Raw genomic sequence first — 24,869 nt, 5'->3', positions numbered from 1 at the left:
TTCACAGCTGTCTATGGGAAGACAAATCTCAGGGTTGCATACTGCATACATACTTTGCATCTTTGAATGCAGCAACTGAACTGTCTCCACAATCTATGGACTCACTCTCAGGTTTTCATTATTTATTTATTATTGCTTTCTCGTTGTATTTGCACAGTTTTTTTGTCTTTTGCACACTGGTTGAATGTCCGTTTGGAGCAGTCTTTCATTGTTTCTATTATGGTTAATCTGTTATGGATTTATCGAGTACATCGCAAGAAATGAATCTCAGGGTTGTATACAGTGACGTATGTACTTTTATTATAAATTTACTTTCAACTTTGAAATGCATTCTGTATGAGATGTAGCTACAGCTAAGCAGGGAGAAGTGTGTTATTTAATGCTTCAGTAATGTTCGAGCAATATTGTAAATATATTGCTTGATTAAGCATTCTTTGTTATTTCTGTAATGTATTGAGGGCTATATGTAAAAGTATGTGTATGGCATATATCATCACTCCACGTCATACGCATGCGCCTTGCTAAAAGTAAAAATGAAGCTAAGATGTGCGTTCCCAGCTCCATATTTCAATTACTTTTGTGTTTTGGAACTACAAAACATAACACCCGTGTGCTTAACCAAGGACAGCAGAGACGTCAGACAAACCCACAGGAATAAGAATGGGAAGTAAGTATACAGAGTAAAGTTTATATATAGAAGGGATCCTTAACTATCTTTTTGCCGTTTACCTACAACCCTGTGAAAGATGGGACACTTTTCATATAAGTGCTGCTTCAACTTTTTTATTGAATGTGTAAAGATTTATCACAATACCTCGGTCAAAAATAATCCAAATGGAATATCAGTATATCAAACCCAACCTATCAAGCTTAGCACTTTTAACCAATGCAAATATATAGAGTAAAAAATAAAATCTGCTTAGTGTTGTGCTGTAATGTACAAACACAGAAATCATTACCATTCTTTGTCTGTAGATGGGTAACACACAAACAAGAATTCTGAAACAGAACCTAAATAGATCAAGGCGAAACGTGGTGGTGGGCAAGATCGCAGCACTCTTGCAAAGAATCATCACAGGTTCGTTTCCTATCTTGCATTCTTCCTTGCAAACAACTCTTAAGACAGAGAGTAGATTCTATCACCTTGCCCCACCCCCAAGTAATAACTATAATTTCCAGCAGGAATTCGTCTCCTCCAATCGCAGTGAAGAGAAAGTGCACGGAGTTGGCAGAGTGAGGCAGTGGAAGGGGTGGTGCAGATTGAAAGAAGTGACTTCCTTGAGCCAGTGTCACCAGAGGGCAGCCACTTGGTGGAATCTGCAAATCTCAGGATGCCGTGAAAGGATTTTGCTTCCTGACGGAAGGCACAGTCCCATGGTAGCAGCTAAGGTGCGAGACTCTGCCTGGCAAGGTGCTGGAACTTGGGCCGTTTGCCTCAGAATTCCTCCTGTGCCACTTCCGGGTCTGGGAAATAGGCAGCAGACTCCTCAGTAAGCTCGAAGAGGGCCGTGTCACTGTCTAGGTTGGAGAGTTCCTGACTGATTGGAGGATGGGGCTCTGGAAGGAAATGCTGTGTAGTTTGCTGAAGATGTGGCTTTCCTGGAAATAATTAGAAAGAGTTCAGGAGATCATCAGGCATCTCTTGCAAGTGTTGAAGAGCCACACACAAAACTGACAACCAATGTAATGACGGAGGATGGAAATGTATTGAAACTGGAACTAAAACATGTTACCTCCTTCACCTCCTGAAAGTGGGGTTTACAAAGGACTATTTAGTCAAAACCCATTACAAAACTAGTAACTTCAACATGGAAACAACAGGCCTGATTGGGTTGCACAGACGGTAGGGCTGCTGCCTCACTTCAGTCCTGACCTTCAGCGTGTCATAGATGAGGTTTGCATGTTCGCCTTGTGACAGGGTGGGTTTTTCCTGTGTTTCCTTTCACAACTCAAAAACGTGTGTTGGTGGGTTAATTGTAAAGTGCCCTGAGCGTGTAGGACCTGAGAGACATTGATGGGAGTGTAGAGAAAATAAAATGTAGTGGTGTGGCATCAGTGAGAGATATATTATTGCTGTGGACTCAGTGGCCCAAAAGCACTGTTTCTATATTAGATCTCTCCATGACTAATCCTGCTTTGGTCTCTAAAGGACGAGGTCATAAGACATAGGATCAGAATTTAGCCACTTGGCCTATTGAGTCTGTTCTGACATTCCATCATGGCTGATTTATTAACACTCTCAATTCCATTCTCCTGACTACACCCTGTAACCTTTGACTCCCTGACTAATCATGAACCTATCAAACCTCTGTTTTAAATATACACAATGACTTGGTGGTCTCCACAGCCGTCAGTAGCAATCAGGTCCACAGATTCACTAACCTCTGGCTGAAGAAATTCTTCCTTTTTGCTGATCAAAATAGATGTCTCTCTATTCTGAACTTATGCCCTCTGGACCTAGACTCCCCCCTATAGGAAACATCCTCACCATATCTGCTCTATCGGGGCATTTCAATATTTGATAGATTTCAATGAGAATCCCCCCATCATTCTTCTAAACTCCAGTGATTACAGGCCCAGAGCCTCTCCATATGTTAAACTTTTCATTCTTGGGATCACTCCCGTAAACTTCTTCTGGATCCTCTCCATTGCCAGTTTTCTGTGGCCATGAGCCACTTTTCTTAAACAAGTGGCTCATAACTGCTCACAATACTTCAAGTGCGGTCTGATCAATGCCTTATAAAGCCTCAGCATTACATCCTTGCTACTGTATTCAAGTCCTCTTGAAATGAATGCTAACATGGCATCTGCTTTCCTTACTACTGATTCACCCTGCAAGTTAACTTTCAAAAAATCCTGCATGATGATTGCCAAGTCCTTGGGCACATGTAGTTTGTGAATTTTCTCCTCATTTAGAAAATAGCCTCCCCCTTTACTCCTTCTACCTAAGTGCATGATCCTACACTTCCCTACACTATTTTCCACCCGCCACTTCTTTATCCATTCGCCCAATCTGTCTGTTCTTCTGAAGACTCCCTGCTTCTTCAGCATGGCCTGCTCCTCCGCCTATCTTTGTATTGTCTGAGTAAACAACATTCACTGACTTTCCTTTGTCAATCCTTAAAGAATTCCAACAGATTTGTCAGGCAGGTTTTCCCTTCAGTAAACCAAGCTGCCTAAACTTGTTTTATCATGTGCCTCCAAGTACCCCAAATGGACTCCAACACCATCCCAACCACGGAAGTGAAGTCAACTGGTCTATAATATCCTTTCTTCTGCCTCCCTCCTTTCTTAAAGAGTGGAGTGACATTTGCTATTTTCCATTTCTCCGGAAGCTAGCGACTCTTGAAAGATCATTAATAGTGACTGCACAATCTCTTCAGCTACCTTCTTCAGAACCTTGGACTGTAGCCCATATGGTACAGGTCTGCCTTCAGACCTTTCAGCACCTTCTCCTTAGTAATAGTAACTTCACTTACTTTTGCCCCAGATACTCTCAAATTTCTGGCACACTGTTAATTGTCTTCCACAGTGGAAACTGACGTAAAATACTTAAGATTGTCTGTCATTTCTTTGTCCCACATTAATATCTCTCCAGCATTATTTTCCAGTAGACTGATATCCACTCTTACTTCTCTTTTACTCTTTATATATCTGAGTTGCCATCAACAAGGCAAGATGGTGCTTCTACTACTAATCTGTTGTGCAATTGGATCTTGTAATTTACATTTTGGTAATGTGTTTCGCTGACTGACCGATCTGGTGCTTTTGCTGTGTCTGAGGGAATTCAGAAGTTTGAGAGCGAGTTTGGGAACAGAGTGTGCTGCCTAATGGCGGTGCACAGACTCATGATTGGCTTCAATTCTTCACCAAGCCGTTGATTAAAGCGTCGATCTAGATTTGAATCAACATAGAGCAGAAAGTGATCAGGTGTTCAAAGCTGTTCGCCTGTGGTTGACCAGTCTCCCTTTCCCTCTCTCTCGCTGCCACCACAGGAAGGTGCAGCTGTCTTGAGGCATGGGTAAGATTTAATTGGTGCGGTTTGTGGATTGGACTCAGTTCTGGAGGATGCTGCAGTTCATGTTATGTGTGTTTTTGATTTCTGGTTACTCCTTTTATTAATTATTATTTTGACCAGGGCAGACTGGCTCTGTGGCCTACAGTCAACAAACGGCACAATCTAAACTCGCTCTGAGCTGAACTAAGCCGAACATTCCTGGGCCGTTCCAAGGTCATTTCAGTTTGATGTTTAGCATTTTGTGTGTTATCCGCTTATTTTTTGTCATTTGCTTGATTTATTTTTTCACATGTTGGGTGTTTGATATTTCCTTTGAACGAATGTTTCCATGCTGTTTCTTTGTTTAGTGGCTGTCTGCTGGAGGATGAATCTCAGTATTGTATGCTGCTAATGTAATTAGATTCAAAGTTCATTTATTAACATTGAAAAAACTTTTGGTATCCTCTTTTATTGGCTATCTTTCATTCGTAATTTATTTTTTTCTCTCCTTTTGGCTGTTTTAATTGCCTTATGTTGATTTTCAAAAGCTTCCCAACTCTCAAACTTCACACTCATTTTTGCTACATTATTTGCCCTCTCTTTTGCTTTTATTCTGTCTTTGACTTCCTTCATGGTCACGCCATCCTCCCTTTAGAATCCTTCTTCATCCTGTGCCTTCCACATTCCACCCAGAAACTCCAGTCATTCTTGATCTGCCATTATCCCTGCTAGTGTCCCCTTCCAATCAACTTTGACCAGCTCCTCTCTCATGCCTCTGTAACTTAACTCCACTGTAGTACTGATACATTTGAACCTGGCCCTCAAATTGCAGAGTGAATTCTAGCATATTATGATCGCTATATCCTAAAGGTTTCTTACTTTAAGCTTCCCAATCAAATCTGGTTCATTACACAACAGTCAATCAAGAACTGCCTTTCCCCTGAGTGAGCTCAATCCCCAGCTGCTCTGAAAAGCCATCTCGTAGGCATTCTACAAATTATCTCTTTTGGGATCCAGCACCAATCTGGTTTTCCCAATCTACCTATATACTGAAATTCCCCAGCCTATAAACAAGAGAAAATCTGCAGATGCTGGAAATCCGAGCAACACAGACACAAAATGCTGGAGGAACTCAGCAGGCCAGGCAGCATCTATGGAAAAAGAGTACAGTTGATGTTTCGGTCTGAGACCCATTGGCAGAATTTGAATTAAATTGACTTTATTTCTTACATCCCTCACATACATGAGGAGTAAAAATCTTTACGTTACGTCTCCATCTAAATGTGTCATGTGCAATCACAATAATTTATAATAAATAGAACAGTGTAATATAGAGTACACTCAAATCAGTGTGAGTTCTTCAGTCTGATGGCCCAGTGGAAGAAGCTGTCCCGGAGCCTGTTGATCCGGGCTTTTATGCTGCGGTACTGTTTCCCAGATGGTAGCAGCTGGAATAGATTGTGGTTGGGGTGACTTGGGTCCCCAATGATCCTATGAGTCCTTTTTACACACCTGTCCTTGTAAATGTCCTGAATCATGGGAAGTTCACAACTACAGATGCGTTGGGCTGTCCACATCACTCTCTGCAGAATACCGTGATTAAGGAAGGTACAGTTCCCGTACCAGGCAGTAATGCAGTCAGTCGGGATGCTCTCAATAGTGCCCCTGCAGAAAGTTCTTAGGATCTGGGGGCCCATACGAAACTTCCTCAACCATCTGAGGTGAAAGAGGCACTGTTGTGACTTTTTCACCATACAGCTGGTGTGTACAGACTATGTGAGGTCCTCGGAGATGTGGATGCCGAGGAAGCAGTTTACCCTCTCAATCCCAGATCCATTTATGTCAACAGGGATTAGCCCATCTCCATTCCTCCTGTAATCCACAGCCAGCTCCTTTGTTTTTACGACACTGAGGGAGAGGTTGTTATCCTGACACCACTGTGTCAGAGAGATGACTTCTTCCCTGTAGGCCACCTCATTATTGTTTGTGATAAGGCCAATCAATGTAGTGCTGTTGGCAAATTTAATTAGCAGATTGGAGCTTTGGGTGGCGATATAGTCATGAGTATACAGGGAGTAAAGGAGGGGACTCAGTACCCAGCAATGGAGAACAGAAGTTGAGGAGTAGATTTAAAAAGGTGGGAGAAGGGCAGAGAGAAACACAAGGTGATAGGTGAAACCTGAAGGGGAGGGGGATGAAGTAAAGAGCTGGGAAGTTGATTGGTGAAAGAGACAGAAGGCCATGGAAGAAAGAAAAAGGGGGAGGAGCACCAGAGGGAGGAGATGGGTGGGGAAGGAAACAAGGTGAGAGAGAGAAAAAGGGATGAGGAATGATGAAGGAGGGGCTTGACCGGAAGTTCGAGAAGTCGATGTTCATGCCATCAGATTGGAGGCTACCCAGAAGGGAAATACAAGGTGTTTCTCCTCCAATCTAAGTGTGACCTCATCACGACATGGATAGCCATATTGAAATGGGAATGGAAAATGGATTTAAAATGAATGGCCACTGGGAGATCTGGCTTTTTCTGGCAGAAAAAGGTGCTCAGCGAAGCGGTCTCCCAATCTACGTCAAGTCTCACCAATATACAAGAGGCCACACTGGGAACACCGGATGACCCCAACAAACTCACAGGTGAAATTTCACCTCACTTGGAAGGACAGTTTGTGGCCCTGAATGGTAGTGAGGGAGGAGGTGTAGGGGCAGGTGTAGCACTTGTTCTGTTTGCAAGTATAAGTCCCAGGAGGGAGATCAGTGGGGAGGGACAAATGGAGAAGGGAGTCACGTAGGGAGTGATCCCTGTGGAAAGCAGAAAGTGGGGGTGGGGAGGGAAAGATGTGCTTGGTGGTGCGATCCTGTTGGAGATGGCAGAAGTTTTGGAGAATTATGTGCTGGACATGAAGTCTGGTGGCTTGGCAGGTGAGGAGAAAAGGAACCCCATCCTTGGTAGGGTGGTGGGAGGATGGGGTGAGAGCAGGGGTGTGTGAAATGGAAGAGATGTGGTTCAAGGCACTTTTGAAGGAGGAGGACATCTCCTTCGCTCTGGAATGAAAAGCTTCATCCTGATGCAGTGGAAACGGAGGAATTGAGAGAAAGGGATGGCGTTTTTACAGGTATAATCCAGGTAGCTGTGAGAGCCAGTGGGTTTATAATAAACATCAGAAGATAAGCTGTCTCCAGAGATAGAGACAGAGATCTATAAAGGGGAAGGAGGTTTTGGAAATGGACCAGGTAAATTTGACGGCAGAGTGAAAGTTGGAGGCAAAGTGGATGAAGTCAACAAGTTCAGCATGGGTTCAGGAAGCAGCACCAATGCAGGCATTGATGTAGCGAAGGAAAAGTGTGGGATGGACATCAGTGTAGGCTTGGAACATAGACTGATCCACGTAGCTGACAAACAGGCAGGCATAGCTGGGACCCATGTGAGTGTCCCATGACTACACCATTTGTTTGAAGGAAGTAGGAGGAGCCAAAGGAGAAATTAATTAGAGTGAGGACAAGTTCCGCTAGGCGGAGGAGAAGTGGTTAGGTCTGGTGTCCAGAAAGAAATGGGGAGCTTTGAGCCCTTCCTGGTGGGGGCTGGACATCCATACTGAAAATAAGATGATGGACACCAGGGAACCTGAAATCATTGAAAAGATCCGGAGTGTGTGAAGTGTCATGGTAGTAGGCAGGAAGGGACTAAACTAGTGGGATAAGACAGAATCGAGGTATGCAGATATGAGTTCAGTGGGGCAGGAACAAGCTGAAATAATGAGTCTACCTGGACAAGCTGGTTTGTGGATCTTGCGTAGGAGGTAGAAAATGGGAGGTGCAGGGTGTGGGAACTACAAGGTTGGTGGCAGTGGATGGGAGATCCCCAGAGCTAATAAGGTCAGTGATGGTGTGGGAGATGATGGCCTGGTGTCCCTTAGTGGGTTCCTGTTCCAGGGATAAGTAAGAGGAGGTGTCTGAGAGTTGTCGCTGGGCCTCAGCAAGATAGAGGTCAGTATGCCAGACTACTACAGCACTCCCTTTATCTGTGGGTTTGATGGTGAGGTTAAGATTAGTGTGGAGGGAGTGGAGAGCAGAGTGTTTGGAGGGAGTTAGGTTGAATATGAGAGAGGAGTGTTGAAGTCGAGATGATTGGTGTCCCGTTGGCAGTTGGCAATGAAAAGGTCCAGGGCAGGCAGAAGACCAGGGCGGGGTGTCCAGGAAGAGGAGGGTTGAAGATGGGAGAAGTGGCCATCAGTGTGGGGTGGAGAGTCCTTGCCAAAGAAATAGGCTCGGAGACGGAGGCAGCGGAAGAAGAGCTCTGCGTCATGGCAGGTGTGGAACTCACTGAGGTGTGGCCACAGGGGGACGAAGGTCAGACCCTCACTGAGGACAAAACGTTCTGACTCACAGAGGGGAAGTTCAGAGGGAATGGTTGTCAAAAGTGAGGCCCTCCCTGAGGACAGAGCATTCTGCTTCAGACAGGGGAAGGTTGGAGGGAATGGTGAAGACCTGGCATGGATGAGAGCTGGGACCGGAGGGTGGAACGGGGTTGGTAACGTCTGAGGAGAAAGGAGGTTTTGGGTGTTCAAGGATGGTGGGGTGAGAGATAGATGGAGTCTCCGAGAGCCCAAGAGCTGGCAGTGGGACCCAAGAGAGATGGGATTGTGGAGTGGCAGTGGGGAAAGGGAAGATGGGGGGTTCTAGCGGCTGTGCTTGAAGACCTGGCCTGGAGGTCAAGGCTGGAGCTGAAGTTGGAGATATCCAAGGTTGGTGGAACCTGCATTGATGGCGGTGGAGTCCAGATTATGGGTCTGCTCTCGATTGTTAAAGCCGTTGAGGTCAGCAGCAGGGTCTGGAGACATCTGGACCTCCTCCCTTCACTACCATTCAGTGCCCCAAACAGGCCTTCCAGGTGAGGCAACACTTCATCTGTGAGTCTGCTGGGGTCATCTACTGTCTCCAGTGCTACCTGTGTGGCCTCCTGTATATCGGTGAGACCCAACATATAGTGGGAGACTGTTTTGTCGAACATCTACGCTCTGTCCACCAGAAGAAGTGGGATCTCCTACTGGCCACTCATTTTAATTCCACTTCCCATTCCCAAATGTCAATCCATGGCCTCCTCCACTGTCGTGATGAGGCCACACTTGGGTTGCAGGAACAACACCTTGTATTCAGTCTGGGTAGCCTCCAACCCAATGGTATGAACATTGATTTCTCGAACTTCCGGTAATGCCCCGCTGCCCCCTTCACCATTCCCCATCCCCTTTTCCCTCTCTCACCGTATCTCCCTGCCCACCCTTTGCCTCCCTCTGGTGTTTCTCCCCCCTTTTCCCTCTCTCACCGTATCTCCCTGCCCACCCTTTGCCTCCCTCTGGTGTTCCTCCCCCCTTTTCCCTCTCTCACCGTATCTCCCTGCCCGCCCTTTGCCTCCCTCTGGTGTTTCTCCCCCCTTTTCCCTCTCTCACCGTATCTCCCTGCCCACCCTTTGCCTCCCTCTGGTGTTCCTCCCCCCTTTTCCCTCTCTCACCGTATCTCCCTGCCCGCCCTTTGCCTCCCTCTGGTGTTCCTCCCCCCTTTTCTTTTTTCCATGGCCTTGTGTTCTCTCTTCTATCGGACTTACCCCATCTCCAGCCCTGCGACTTTCACCAATCAAATTCTCAGCTCTTCACTTCCTCCCTCCTTCTTCAGGTTTCACCTATCACCTTGTGTTTCTCTCTTGCCTCCCTCCACCTGCTGAGTTCCTCCAGCATTTGGTGTGTGTTCTAGACTATGATAACATTGCCCTTTTTACATGCCTTTTCTATCTTCCATTGTATTTGTATCCCACATCGGGGCTACTGTTCAGAAGCCTGTATATAATTCCCATCAGGGTCTTTTTACCCTTGCAGTTTAATTTCATAGATAGAGTGGACATGGAGAGAATGTTCCGTATGGTGGGCGAGACTAGGACTAAAAGGCACAGCCTCAGAATAAAGGGGCATCACTTTATAACGAAGATGAGGAGGGATTTCTTAAGCCAGAGGGTGGTGAATCTGGCAGGTCATTGGTTGTAACTCTAAAGGTTAACTTGCTCCAGAGTCGGTGGTGAGAAAGGCAAGTGTAAAATTAGCATTCATTTCAAGATGTCTACAATACAAGAGAAGGCACGTGATGTTGAGGCAAAGGACAAATTTCACTGTATGTTTCAATGTAGTGTAATAAATCTAAATCAGATGTACTGATATTCAGCTTAACTGATTTACCTGAGTTTGCTCCAGATTTCAGGGCTTTGTTGGACGGTTCGATTGGCCTCAGCTCTGGATCCATATTTAGTTTCTGAATCTGGGAAATCATAAACCACATCTTTCAGTCAGAACTTGGTGACTGGTTATCGATTATTGCAAAGGACTGGTCCAATACTTTATGATCTAACCATTTATTGTATAACCAAACTATGCAGCCACCTCTATTACATGAGAACAAGTGCCAGGGATATTTGTCAGTGAAATCCCCCACTTGGCTATTTTTAGACTGAATTACACAGGCTGAATATCTCAGGGTATTGCTCTAACATAAAAATAGATACTTAATTAAAAATCCATAATATTAATTTATGTATCATAATCTCACTTGTAATTTTTTATATATAATTTTAATGAAAAAACTTTATTGGAGGTTGGAGAACCTGCAGTGAGGTGGAATAATTAAACTGTGTTTTCAAGGACTCAGCACATGGCTCTTTCTTTACCTTGTTAGAACATAGAACAAAACAGCACAGTACAGGGCTCTGACCATATAACCTACTCTACGATCAACCTGACCCTTCCCTCCTCCATAGATCCCCGTTTTCTATCATTCATGTGCCTACCTAAGAGTTTTGTAAATATCCCTAATGTATCTGTCTCCACTACCACCCCTGCCAGCACGTTCCACGCACACACCACCCTGTATATAAAACTTTATTTTCTCCAATCACCTTAAAATTATGCCCCCTTGTATCAGCAATTTCTGCCATGGGGGGGGGGGGGGGGGATTTCCAGCCATTCACTTAATGTATGCCTCTTATCCTGTACTACTGAATGTGAGGTGCGCTTATTGACATTTAATGGTAATATGAAGAAGTGAATTTCCTTTAAATCAGGGGTTCTGAACCTGGGATCCATGGGACGCCTCGGTTAACCGTATTGGTGCATGGCGTAAGGAAGTTTGGGAACTCTTGCTTTAAAGCAGGAATTCCCAACCTTTTTTATGCCATGGACGACAACACGCCATCTTCTGGATAGATCATGAAACCATATATTTCACTTCTTTTATGTCTTTTACGTTTGTTTATCATCTTGGATATGGTAACTGGAACCACTGGAGCCTGTGATTTGCTCTTTGGAGATGGTTTGGGTGCTCCAGCGCTCTACAGACTCCCGAAGATTCCAGGAGGCAAGGGCAGTATGCGCAAAGCTCATGGTAGGCAGGATGTGGGATGGGGCATGAGCTGATATTTGACTCCGTTTTGCTGATTATAACATTCAATGTGTGCCAATTAAAGTGATGAGGGAGATGGAAACATCAAGGCGAATGTGGAAGGTGAGCACGGGCTGCCTGCCTTTGGATGCTGAGGATCGGTCTGCTACACTCCCAGAGAGGGAATTGCCTGCAGAACATTGCCCAGGTTTTCTGCGTTTTGGATGTGGACTTCGAATACAGACTTTTTCAGTCTTATGGGTTTCCTGTGTTTCTGTGTTTTTCACCTGGCTTTTCTTGTTTTTTTGTGTAGTGGGGGGGTTTGGGGTCGATGTGCCGGTTCCATTTTTGTTCATTTTCTTGTGAGGGAGGGGGGGATTTGTGGGCTGATGATCGTGCTTTCTTGGTTTCATGGCTGCCCAGAGAAGAAAAATTTCAAAGTTGTATACTTCAATAATAAGTGAACCTTTGAACTGTATATGTAGCGGTTAGCATGATGTTATTACAGTTCAGGGCATTCCGGATTTCAGAATTCAAATCCAATGCTTTTCTGTGAAGAATCTCTCACATCCTCCCTGTGGAATGTATGAGTTTTATCCAAGTCGTCTGGTTTCATCCCACAGTCGCAAGATGTACCGGGTAGGTTAATTGGTCATTGTAAATTGTCCCGCGATTAGGTTAGGGTTAATAGGGCTTGTTGGGGGTTGCTAGGGTGGCTTGGCTCGAGGGGCTGGAGGGGCTTACTCCACGCTATATCACTAAATAAATAAACATTTGTTTCAAATGTAGAGCATCAAAGTTTCATTGTGCTTGATCTCTTTAAATACAATCAGTGGGCACTTTATTAGGTACACCTGTACATCTGCTCATTAATGCAAACATCTGATCAGGCAATCCCGTACAAAGTTCCAACTAAATTTATTATCAAAGTACCTGCAGGTCACCATAGACAACCCTGAGATTCATTTTCTTGCGATGCACTCAGTAAATCCAAGAACTATAATAGAACTGATGAAAGACCACAGCCCACAGGGCCAAAAAAAATAACCAGTGTGCAAAGCACAACAAATCATGCAAATACAAAAGAAAAAAAAACCCAATAATAATAAATAAATAAGCAACAAATAAACATGAGATGAAGAGTCCTTGAAAGTGAGTCCATAGGTTGTGACAACACTTTAGTAATGTGGCAAGTGAAGTTCTCCTCATTGTTTCAAGAGTTTGATGGTTGAGGGGTAATAAGTGTTCCTGAACCTGGTGGTGTGAGTCCTGAAGCTCCTGTATCTTCTTCCTGCTGGCAACAGCGAGACTGTAGCCAACATTATAAAGACAAAAAAAGCTGAAATTGCCTCACTTTTCTCTTTTTCCTTAACACTGAATGTTCTCAATTTCAATGCAGTAACTTGCAGTAACAATCTAAAACAATTCATCCCCACAGACTGAATGCCACTCCCTTGTGTGCTAGCTAATGAAATCATAAGGGGATCTCTGATCTCTCATCATTAACCATATTTGCTTTTTACTTCCTTCTAACTGGATCACTGAGCTAGAACACCTTTAATCTTCTGCAATTTGGAGACCAAAGCACAATATGCTAGGAGTATAACAGGTCATGGGAGTTCATTCTTTTCTTCTTGATTACTGAAGAATTAACAGAAATTCTTGGGGTCACCATACACTTGCATCAGATCTAGGAATAGTGTTCCATTGTGTGGAGTATTGGCAGGATTTACACACTGTTTAGGAACAGATCCCATCATCAGTCCTGTATCAGGTGTACTTTCTTGTTCTCTTACCATTGCAAGATTTGCCTCCATATTAGACAGGTTCAGTTCATTCAGAGGGAAAGTTGGGTTGAAGATCTGCAGGGCAAAGGATTAACTTTAGAAAATGATGGATTAATTTTACAAATTCATTATATTTGACTCTGTTCTACATTAACAGTAAAACCAGAGAGTAATGCAACAGAACACTAATGCCATAATGTCTGTTGTTGGAGAAAGATCCCGAATAATCATCAATGACTTCAACAATAAAGATTCAGGAAAAGGACAGAAAGAAGTGTTTTCTTTTTGAGACCTACATTATAGGATCTCCATTCTTCTCCTATCAGATTCCTTCTTCTCTAGCCTTTACCTTTTCTACCTATCACCTCCCAGCTTCCTACTTTATCCCCCCTCCCCCACCCACCTGGGTTCACCTATCACCTCCTAGCTTGTACTCCTCCTTCTTTTTCTGGCATCTTCCCCTTATCCTTCCATTTCTGACAAAGGGCTCTGACCTGAGTCGCTGACTGTACTGATTTCCATAGACGCTGCCTGACCTGCTGAGTTCCTCCAGCATTTTGTGTGTGTGTGTCTCACATACACTTCCTCTCACTCAACAGCATGCAAGTTGGTCATTCCTTCTCTGAATAATCCCCTTCCTGTCTGGGTCCTGGAAGGTGGTGAGGGAGGAGCTGTAGGCAGAAAATCCCACCCTTTGTGGTGGTAGAGCGAAGGTGCTGGATGAAGCAGCCTTCCAGTCTCCGTGGCTCTCATCGACGTAGAGGAGGCCACACAAAGGAGCCAGTAGCACTTGGTACAGTCCTCCCTCACCACCAATCAGGGCTCCAATAGTCCTCCCAGGTGAGGCAACCGTTCATCTGTAAGTCTGTCGGGATCATCTACTGTATCCAGTGCTCTGGGTGCAGCCTCCTCTCGGAGACTTTAACCACCTTTACTGTTTTTGCCTCTACCCCACTTCAGGCATCCACCACTCTGGGTAAAGAACTTGCCTTACACATCACTTTCACTTTAAGTGCACGTCCTCTAGTATTTTTTTCCCAGGTTTAAATTAGTCAGGGTCTTAACTCGAAACATCAACTGCTTCTTCCCCTCCATAGATGTTGCCTGTCCTGCTGGCATTTTGTGCGTGTAATTGAAAATCTTCATGTTCTTTTTTTATATACCTAACTGACACAGTTGGGTAAATGAAGCAGCCACAGAATAGGCCACGTGAAAGTTACCTGAAGATGAAAAGCCTAAGTATTTAAGCAGGTTCAAGCACAGACTCAGAACATTGCAGGCAATGCCCGTGTTAACTGCTCAGACCCGAAAGCTTTGATGTGCATTTTTTCTGGGTACCGCAGTGCAGTCACTCACAGAGTCCTATAGACGAGGGGATATTGTGGGATTTTGATGCCAAAAGTAAAAAGAACAGATTGCTGATGTGCATCGAAGTCTGGAAGATGCAGACCTTGGGGACTCTCACATTCTTGCGCACTCACTACCCTTGTCCCTCTGAGTTGTGTAGCTGATGGGTTTATCAGGGTTGCTGCGCTCCATCCTGTTGAACACACACACTACTGATGTGGTGTACGGAAGGTTGGAAGGTCTGGTAGAGTTAATAACCTCCTCAGCACTGCTTCAAACCCTATTCCAAATGCTGTGAGAGAGACCTCCAGGACTTACGTGCATGATTGTGGAATGCTCCAGACTGTACTCCTGGCTGCGGAGCACTGACTGCAAACCATCCATGTTCATTTCAATGTTCTGCATGTGGTCAGATGCCTTGTTCCTGGAAATGCAAAAAGTTCTTTACAAAAGGACAGCTGTGGGCATTAAATGTCAACCAATGACTGCCATCTCATTATGTGACTCAAACAGGACACACAACCTAGAACACTACAGCACAGTACAGGCCCTTCAGACTATGATGTTGTGCTAAACTATTAACATACTCTAAAATCAATCTAACCCTTCCCTCCCACATAGCCCTCTATTTTTCTATCACCCATGTGCTTACCTAAGAGCTTCTTAAGTGCCACATAGTATCTAGAATTTATATTATTGGAAAGCGCCCACAGCCTAACACCCCAAAATTTTGTTTACACATCACATAACCCTCCTCTCAGCTACTTCAACTAATCCTTTAGAATACTCTTCCACTCCTCCTGCCAGCTCAACACACACATTAATCCAGCTTCACACTGAGACTTTTACGGTATCTAACTCAACTGTTCCGCTCCTTTTTGCTGCAACTCTGAAACTGTTGCAGTCTTTATTGGAAAACCGCATTCAGGACTCTTATAATCCCAACTGAAAAATCAGGAAACTGGGACTAGCTCAGATAGACATCCTGCTCAGCATGGATGAGTTGAGCCAAAGGACCTGTTTCCATGCGAGGGAACTCTATCACTCTACACAAGCTCAGTGAACCGGGAAGGGCTAGGTTCTATGACACAATCCATGTTCTGCCGTTCTCAGATTTCAAATCATGGCCTGTTAAAAGTGAACTGGAGTCAATGCGATTTCCCTTGAGGAACATTGTTGGTTAAGATATCCCAGTGTATCCAAACGAATGGCAGAGACCCATGGAGTTTAGCACCAGAGGGGTGGGAGTCAGTGTTGAACTCAATGTAGTCTTCTGGTCTCCAGGTCTATATTTTTCCTTAAGGTTTACTTCCGAAGCATTTTCCATGAGTGTGTATAACTGCAAGGCAGTGGAGGTTTGAGATCAGAATTTTCCAACTCCTAGATGAGCTGCCAACCATGGCTAATGAGTCCCATTTGCCCAGATGGACTGATGCCTATGATAAACTGTATCTGACACAAAATATATGTAGAATCAGAACCCTTACTATGGAAAGGGGCTACAGTGCAGTAATGGCCCAGATTTGTGCATTCTAAAGGAATGTGCTGTTCCAACACAAAGCTGTGATCCATACATCCCTATTCTTTAAATAAACCAGTTGTCATTGATTGTACTGTTGCTCTGTGAAATGCCATACTGAGTGTGGTCTTTGCTGCAGAAACAATACCACCTTTATTTCACTGTGCATGTAGTCTCACCATTGTGTGAAGACTCACCTGTCTACATTAACAACCTTTCCTCTCCTGTCCATGTGCTGCCCTGTGGTGTAACTGGGTCTTCCCTCCAAAACAGACTCAACCACTGACACCGGTAACACAGGAGGCTCCAGACATGCAGAGCATGGATTCCCCGGAACCATTGTGTCCGCCTGCACCTGGAGTCCGATCCCTGGGCTAGCCGGCTCCTCTTTAAAAGCCATCATGCACTTCTCCCTGTTTATGTTGAGACAATTGAAAGATAAAGTTGAGGTTCTTTTGAATCCAGATTGTACATCAAATTTGTTATATCAGGCAAACAGGAAAGCAATGTAATTGGAGTTTAGAATGTGGATACTTATGCTTCACATCACAACAACTATTTCACTAGAAGAATGTTAATTTTGCTCTTTCGTATTTAACTTTGTCTGTTATAATGATTTATCATTTTCACCAGCTTCTGAGCTGCCTTAATAACTATCGCTCATTAGCACTCACATCTACAGTGTTGAAATGCTTTGACAGGTTGGTCATGACTAGACTGAACTCCTGCCTCAACAAGGGCTTGGACCCACTGCAATCTGCCCATCGTCACAACGGGTCAATGGCAGACGAAATCTCAACGGCTCTTCACATAACTTTAGAACGCCTGGACAACACAGACACCTGTCAGGATGCTGTTCATCGACTGTAGCTCAGCATTTAAGGTCATCATTCCCACAATCCTGATTGAGAATTTACAGAACCTGGACCTCTGTACCTCCCTCTGCAATTGGATCCTCAACTTCCTAACTGGAAGAGCATTATCTGTGCGGATTGGTGATAACATCTCCTCTTTGCTGACGATCAACACTGGCACACCTCAGGGCTGTGTGCTTAGCCCACTGCTCTACTCTCTATACTCCCATGACTGTGTGGCTAGGCATAGCTCAAATAACATCTATAAATTTGCCGATGATACAACTAAATCAGCTGATCATACAGTTATAAAAAAGGCAAGTCAGTGACTATACACCATTAGGAGTTTGAAGAGATTTGGTATGTCAACAAATACACTCAAAACCTTCTATAGAATCAGAATCAGGTTCATTATCACCGGCATGTGATGTGAAATTTGTTAATTTAGCAGCAGCAGTTCAATGCAATACATAATCTAGAAGAAAGAATAATAATAATAAATAAAATAAAACGTAATAATAAACAAGTAAATCAATTACATGTATTGAATAGATTTTTTAAAAATGTGCAAAAACAGAAAATACTGTATATTAAAAAAAGTGATTATGAGTTCCATGTCCATTTGGGAATCGGATGGCCGAGGGGAAGAAGCTGTTCTTGAATCGCTGAATGTGTGCCTTCAGGCTTCTGTACCTCCTATCTGATGGTAACGGTAACTAAAGTACATGTCCTGGGTGCTAGAGGTCCTTAATAATGGACACTGCCTTTCTGAGACTCTGCTCCCTAAAGATGTCCTGGATACTTTGTAGGCTAGTACCCAAGATGGAGCTGACTAGATTTACAACCTTCTGCAGCTTCTTTCGGTCCTGTGCAGTAGCCCCTCCATACCAGACAGTGATGCAGCCTGTCAGAATGCTCTCCACAGTACAACTGTAGAAGTTTTTGAGTGCATTTGTTGACATGCCAAATTTCTTCGATCTCCTAATAAAGTACAGCTGCTGTCTTGCCTTCTTTATGACTACATCAATATGTTGGGACCAGGTTAGATCCTCAGAGATCTTGACACAGAGGAACTTGAAGCTGCTCACTCTCTCCACTTCTGATCCCTCGATGAGGATTGGTATGTGCTCCTTCGTCTTACCCTTGCTGAAGTCCATTATCAGCTCTTTTGTCTTACTGATGTTGAGTGTCAGGTTGTTGCTGCAGCACCACTCCACTAGCTGGCATATCTCACTCCTGTACACCCTCTCGTCACCACCTGAGATTCTACCAACAATGGCTGTATCATCAGCAAACTTGAGCTATGCCTAGCCACACAGTCATGTGTATACAGAGAGTAGAGCAGTGGGCTGAGCACATACCCCTGAGGAGCACCAGTGTACTGTGGAGAGCATTCCGATAGGCTGCATCACTGTCTAGTATGGGGAGGGGGTCTATCACACAGAACCAAAAGAGGCTGCAGAAGGTCATAAATTTAGTCGGCTACATCTTGGGTACTAGCCTACAAAGTACCCAGGACATCTTCAGGGAGCTGTATCTCAGAAAGGCAGCATCCATTATTAAGGACTTCCAGCACCCAGGGCATGCTCTTTTCTCACTGTTACCATCAGATAGGAGGTACAGAAGCCTGAAGGTGCACACTCAGCGATTCAGGAACAGCTTCTTCCCCTCTGCCATCCGATACCTAAATGGACATTGAACACTTGGACACTACCTCACTTTTTAAATATATATTATTTCTGTTTTTTTGCACGATTTTTAATCCTTTCAATATATGTATGCTGTATTTGATTTACTTATTTATTATTATTTTAATTTTTCTTCTATATTATGTATTGCATTGAACTGCTGCTGCTAAGTTAACAAATTTCACGACACACGCTGGTGATAATAAACCTGATTCTGAATCCTGAGTCTGGAATCAATAGACTGTCCAATTTCAACAGGAAGCTGGAATTAGAATTTCTCACATAGAAGGGGATTCACAATTGCAAACAAATTCCCAGGTAACTTTCTAACTTCTTACCAGCATTTGACTTTGGAGGGCCAATACCTAAATGAACAGATTGCAGCTTCAGCCTACTTACGTAACCAACACATTATATGGTAAAGCAAAGTACCAATGAATTCCTTTTGGTCCCATTTCCACATGGACTGCACAGCTTCTATCCATCTGGGATAGAAGTATTCAATCACAAATGCAAACAGCTCATTAATATAGGAACATTACATTCTTTTCAGGTGAACTGAGCAGACAGGAGTCAGAAATAGATCTGGTAACTAATGTAACATTGTTGTTAAAATGCCCTGCGTTCACAGCAATAAATTTATAACTTGAGCTTTTCTTGTTAATTATGGAAGACATACATTAACATTACTCCTTTCTTGTTCAACACCCACTTTGGAAATGTTGAATACAAAGTCAAAATCAAAGAACTTATGTCACCGTAAACTACCTTGAGATTAATTTTCACCATATAACCATATAACAATTACAGGACGGAAACAGGCCATCTCGGCCCTTCTAGTCCGTGCCGAATGCTTACTCTCACCTAGTCCCACCGACCTGCACTCAGCCCATAACCCTCCACTCCTTTCCTGTCCATATACCTATCCAATTTCTTTTTTAAATGACAAATTCAAATTTTCTTGCAGGTATTTACAGGAAAATAAAATATAATAGAATTTATGAAAAACATACATAAACAAAGACCGACAAACAACCAAGGTGCAAAATAAGACAAATTGTTGAAATAAATAAATAAATAATACGGAGAAAGTGATTTGTAGAGTCCTTGAGAGTGCATCTGACGGTTGTGGAATCAGTGCAGAGTTGAGGTAAGGGAAGTTATCCACACTGGTTCAGGAGCCTGATAGTTGTAGGCATACACACACAATTTGATAAGGTAATTTTGCAGTTTATCATCAGATCAGTAAGATAACACCTCTGTATATTCTTTGAATACAGGATCCTCTACTATGCAAGAGGATAAATGGGAGGTGTTTTAAATGTCCCATTTAACAACAGCTCCTGTAACTCTGTACCTCCTTCTCTATTCTCCACTGGATCATCTGTCCTCAAACTCCTAATGAAATATAGTCACTGTCATGTCTTCTTTGTACTTGCATTAATATCTTGGGCACAGGACTGATCCTCAGAGTCTGATGCCCAGGAACTTGAAATTGCTCATCTTTTCCTCTTCTGATCCCTCGACGTGTGTGTTCCCTCGATTTCCCCTTCTTGAAGTTGACAATCAATAATTCCTGCATCTTAGTGACATTGAGTGAAAGGTTGTTGCTGTGACACCTCTCAACCAGCTGCTCTATCTTGCTCCTGTATGCTTCCTCATCTGAAATCTGCCAACAATAGTTGTGTTGTCAGCAAGTTTATACACGGAGTTTGAGCTGTGCCGAGCCACACAATTGAGAGGAGAGCTAAGCATCCATCCTTGAAATGTACTTATCATGAGCCCTGCAGGACTCTGTGCCATTCCGAAGAGCATCGGGCTTTGAGGTTTCTCGAGCACCTCTATTTACTAATTGCTGACTTAACTAGAGCCATTAAGCCCTTGTACTTTCTGTTTAATATCAAGTTAATTGTGACTGGCATAGCTTTCCCACTTTCTATGATTATTTAATTCAGACTCATAATTAGCTCTGTGGCGGAGTCCTTGTGTTGAGAATGATTTGCCCGCAGTGTCACTCAGTCATGCCACTGATGCTGGTTGGTATTCCTATGGATAACCTCTTGTTTCCATCTCTACCTAGGTTCAGTCATTGCCAGCGCTCACTCTGACATGTGCCAGTGTCGACTGTCAGCCAGGAGCAGATGTTACTTCTGATCTGCACTGACTGTGGTCTCCCAGTGAGGAAGTCAAGGAGCCAGTTGCAGAGAGAGGTACAGAGGCCCAGGTTTTGGAGCTTTTTGATTAAAACTGAGGGTATGATTGTGTTGAACACGGAACTGTAATCAATAAACTGCAGCCTGACATTGGCTTAACTATTGTCCAGGTGATCCAAGACCAAATAGAGAGCCAGTGAGATTGCATTGTTGTAGAGCTATTGTGGTGATAGGCAAATAGCAGAAGGTGCAGGTCTTTGCTTAGGCAGCTGATTCTAGCCATGACCAAACTCTGAAAGCACTTCACCTCATTAGATGTGAGTGCCGCTGGCCAATAGCTCACCCTTCTTAGGTCACTGGCATGACTGTTGCCCTTTTGAAGGAAGTGAGAACCTCCTTGAATCCCCTCCACTTGGTTGGCACAGGTTTTCAGTGCCCATCAGGTACACCATCAGGACCCGATGTCTTACAAGGGTTCACTTGCTTGAAAATGTTCTGACGGCAGCCTCTGAGACAGTGATCACAGGTCACCAGATGCTATAGGGATTCACATAGATGTAGTGTTATTCTCAAGTCAAGTAATTTTTTATTGTCATTTCGACCATAACTGCTGGTACAGTACACAGTAAAAATGAGACAACGTTTTTCAGGACCATAGTGCTACACGGAACAGTACAAAAACTACACTGAACTACGTAAAAACAACACAAAAAAAACTACACTAGACTACAGACCTACCCAGAACAGCTTAAAGTGCACAAAACAGTGCAGGCATTACAATAAATAATAAACAAGACAATAGGCACAGTAGAGGGCAGTAAGTTGGTGTCAGTCCAGGCTCTGGGTATTGAGTCTGATGGCTTGGGGGAAGAAACTGTTACATAGTCTGGTTATGAGAGCTCGAATGCTCCGGTGCCTTTTCCCAGACGGCAGGAGGGAGAAAAGTTTGTATGAGGGGTGCGTGGGGTCCTTCATAATGCTGTTTGCTTTGTGAATGCATCGTGTACTGTAAATGTCTGTAATGGTGGGAAGACAGACCCCGATGATCTTCTCAGCTGACCTCACTATCCGCAAAAAGCCCTTTCAAAGCCAGCATAAAAGGTATTGAGCTCATCTGGGAGTGAAGGGTCACTGCTATTCATGATGACAGGTTTGCGTGGTAAAAAGTAATGGCCTGCAAAACCTTCCAGAGCTGATGTCCTTTGATTCCATCTCTAATCTCAATCAGAATTGTTTCTTCACCCTCATTTTAGCTTTCAGTAGGCTGTAAATGGAATTTTTGTGAAGTCCTGTATCACTGGTCTTGAATGCCACATACCTAGCCCTCAGAAGACTACAAATGTCCAGGTTCATCCATGGCTTTTGGTTTTGGTATGTCTGGTATGCTTTTGAAGGCACACAGTCATCCACACAGGTCTTGATTGAGTTGGTGACAACTGTTGTGTATTCATTCTGCCTCGAAGATTAATCCCTGCTTCTTGTCCAGTCCACTGACTCAAAGTAGTCCTGTAAGTGTTCCTCCACCTCCAGTGACCATACCTTCTTGGACCTCACCACTAGTGCTGTGGCCTTTTTTCTCTGCTTATATGCTGGAAGTAGAAATACAGCCAGGTGATTGGACTTTCTAAAGTATTGGCATGGGATGACATGGTAAGCGTTCTTGATGGTGGTGTAACAGTGCTCAGATGTGTTGGCTCCTCTGGTTCCACAGGTGATATGTAGTGGTTCAGAAACTTTTTTCAAGCCGGCCTGCAATGATAGGGAAGGCATCAGGTGCAGAATTTCGTGATTACGTTGTTCAGCTACTCCTGTACCTGCCTGACGTCAGCCTGAGATGGGACGTACACCACTGCCAGGTGGATAGCAAAAATACCCTCAGCAGATAAAATGGACGACAGTGAACCCTAGGTGTTCCAGATCAGGTGAGCAGGACGAAGAAAGAACCACCACGTTTGTGCACCACAATGAGTTAATCATAAAGCATACTCCACCTCCTCTGCCTTTAAAAGACTGAGTTGTCCTGTCTTTGTGGAGAATGGCGAATCCATCGGGCTGCAGTGCTGCATTCAAAATTGCCGGTCTGAGTCCCTGATGTCCCTCTGGTACAGCAATCATGCTCTGAGGTCTTCAGTTTTATTTTCCAGAGACTGCAGGGTAGTCAGGAGCGGAAGTCTGAGGACTCTGCGTTTCGATCGTACTCGTAGATGGGCATGGCGTCCCCACTTGCGTTTTCTCACAGGAGAACTGCACTGACAACCTGAGTCTGCGGTCCGAGCTTCTGTGATTTTGAGTATTGATAGTTTCTTTAAACACCTTAAAACAATGCTGCTTACTGAAGTACCCATGGATGTGAGTGTGGATTTCATCTGTAGTGGATCTAAATGGGAATATTTGATGATTCCCATTGGAGCTGCACAAAAATAGTTACTACTTAACGGTGCCATACTGGATTAATCTGAGCTGTAGAGTTGTTGAAGGTGAGTCCATAGGTTGTGGAATCAGTTCAGTGTTGGGGTGACTGAGGTTTTCAACTCTGATTCAGGAGCCTGATGTTGAGGGTTAATATCTGTTTCTGAACCTGTACTACAATGAACTGCATTAAGAGGAACTAGAATGAGCTATTCTTGAACACCAATACAACATGAAACAGGCAAGCTAGGAATGATTTGTGCATATGTAACTTTTTGCATTTTGCTGTTGAATCCTTATTAAGGTTAATAGCAGAGCAACTTCCTTCCTTATCCCAATATACAAAGTGGTCTAATTGTCCTCGTATGCCAATGACCCACCTCTGCTCCTTCCGTGCAGGCTGACTGGTAGCACCACTGGGCTGAGGGAGATCTGTGATGTCAGAAATGATTGGCCCTTCAGAAACTGGGCTGTTAGTATAGGCCGTGGAGCACAAGGCAGCTTCTGTGGACGGCTGGAAAATCGACCAAGTTAACAACATTACCAATGGAACAGAAGTAACATTTATAAAACCATTAACAACAATTAGCCCAGACTTGGAAGTATTTCTGTTCATTACAGAGAAGGGAAACTGAAACCTGCTGGTAAGTATATACAAGAAAATTGAGTAACATAACAGTGAGATTCAGTTAACCCAAGGAGAAATAGTCCTCCTACATTCAATACAGAGGCTTGTGCAAGAAGATTGGCGAAATGCCACAAAGGAATAGCCATTAGCCCAAATTTCAAGAAGAGGGGGAGTGAAGTATTGGAAGTTACTGATTATCTGTACTTATAACCCAACCTGAGCTGCACTGAATTGAGCAATCACACTACTTTATTACAACAGAATTGTTTGAATGCCAGGAAGCTTGTTACATACCAAGTGAATGAAATAGGGATCCTGATGAGGTTCTATTGACAGATGTCGACCATATTTGGTGACAGGAGGCATAGGGCTGTTGTCATCCAGCATCAGAGATCTGCAAGATGAAGAGCAAGATTGATCCAATCCAAAGCTTTGAGCTTATACAGTATTAAATCCCTCTGAACATCACATTGGGCATGTAGTCAACCTGAGGGTTGTCGCTTCAGGGGCTGCTCTGGCTTTACACAAAATGGTTACTCAATTATCATTTATGACTGGTTACCAATGATATATAAAAATCAGGGTCAAAGATGTTGGTAGATGTTACTGGCCAAGGCTTTGGCTGCAGTGTTAGTACTCAGACCTAAACTTGCAATTTAAATGTGTAAGGTTTTGTTATGTACAACAGACAACATAGCTGATGTTGAGTAGAATTCAGGATTTTCATCTCCAAAAGTGCCCAAAGCAGATTGGGTAAAAGGTTAAATACAGCTTCAAATTACTATATTTTATAGAACCAGATGAATGTAAGGCTGTGTTTGCAAGTGATTGTGAAGGTTGGTTCAGATCTGTTCTGGTCTATAAGCCTCACACAAGACGGTTGACTCTTAATAGCACTCTGAAATTACCCAGAATGCAATTAAATTCTATCAAGAAAATTATGTTAACCCACAAAAATGCATGAAACCAGACTGACTAAGGCAGTGGACTTGGAGACAGTCAACCTTGGAGTCAAGTGAGTATTTGTTTGTTGGTCCCAAGCACGGGAGAGTTCTTCCAGATACTAGTCAAGCA

At 43.7% G+C, this 24,869-nt stretch overlaps 1 protein-coding gene across 3 annotated transcripts in view; it reads right to left on the bottom strand.

Annotated features, from left to right (window-relative positions):
- Nucleotides 1-702: 702 nt before the first annotated feature.
- Nucleotides 703-24,869, bottom strand: part of hsf4 (heat shock transcription factor 4) — a 90,992-nt gene continuing 66,825 nt past the window's right edge. For 2 of the 3 annotated variants that reach the window (XM_073070587.1, XM_073070588.1), the window contains 7 exons: nt 24,090-24,189; nt 23,548-23,681; nt 16,261-16,476; nt 14,863-14,968; nt 13,207-13,272; nt 10,216-10,294; nt 703-1,599 (listed from right to left, as the gene is read on the bottom strand). In XM_073070587.1, the coding sequence (XP_072926688.1) occupies nt 1,436-1,599; nt 10,216-10,294; nt 13,207-13,272; nt 14,863-14,968; nt 16,261-16,476; nt 23,548-23,681; nt 24,090-24,189 (865 nt within the window). In that variant the 3' untranslated portion in view covers nt 703-1,435. The remainder of the gene's footprint in view (nt 1,600-10,215; nt 10,295-13,206; nt 13,273-14,862; nt 14,969-16,260; nt 16,477-23,547; nt 23,682-24,089; nt 24,190-24,869) is intronic. The other variant, XM_073070589.1, reaches the window with a different exon arrangement.

Source organism: Hemitrygon akajei, chromosome 17, assembly GCF_048418815.1.
Source record: "Hemitrygon akajei chromosome 17, sHemAka1.3, whole genome shotgun sequence".
Taxonomy (NCBI): domain Eukaryota; kingdom Metazoa; phylum Chordata; class Chondrichthyes; order Myliobatiformes; family Dasyatidae; genus Hemitrygon; species Hemitrygon akajei.
Note: the sequence above shows the minus strand (reverse complement) of the source record. Positions and strands in the feature narration are given on the sequence as shown.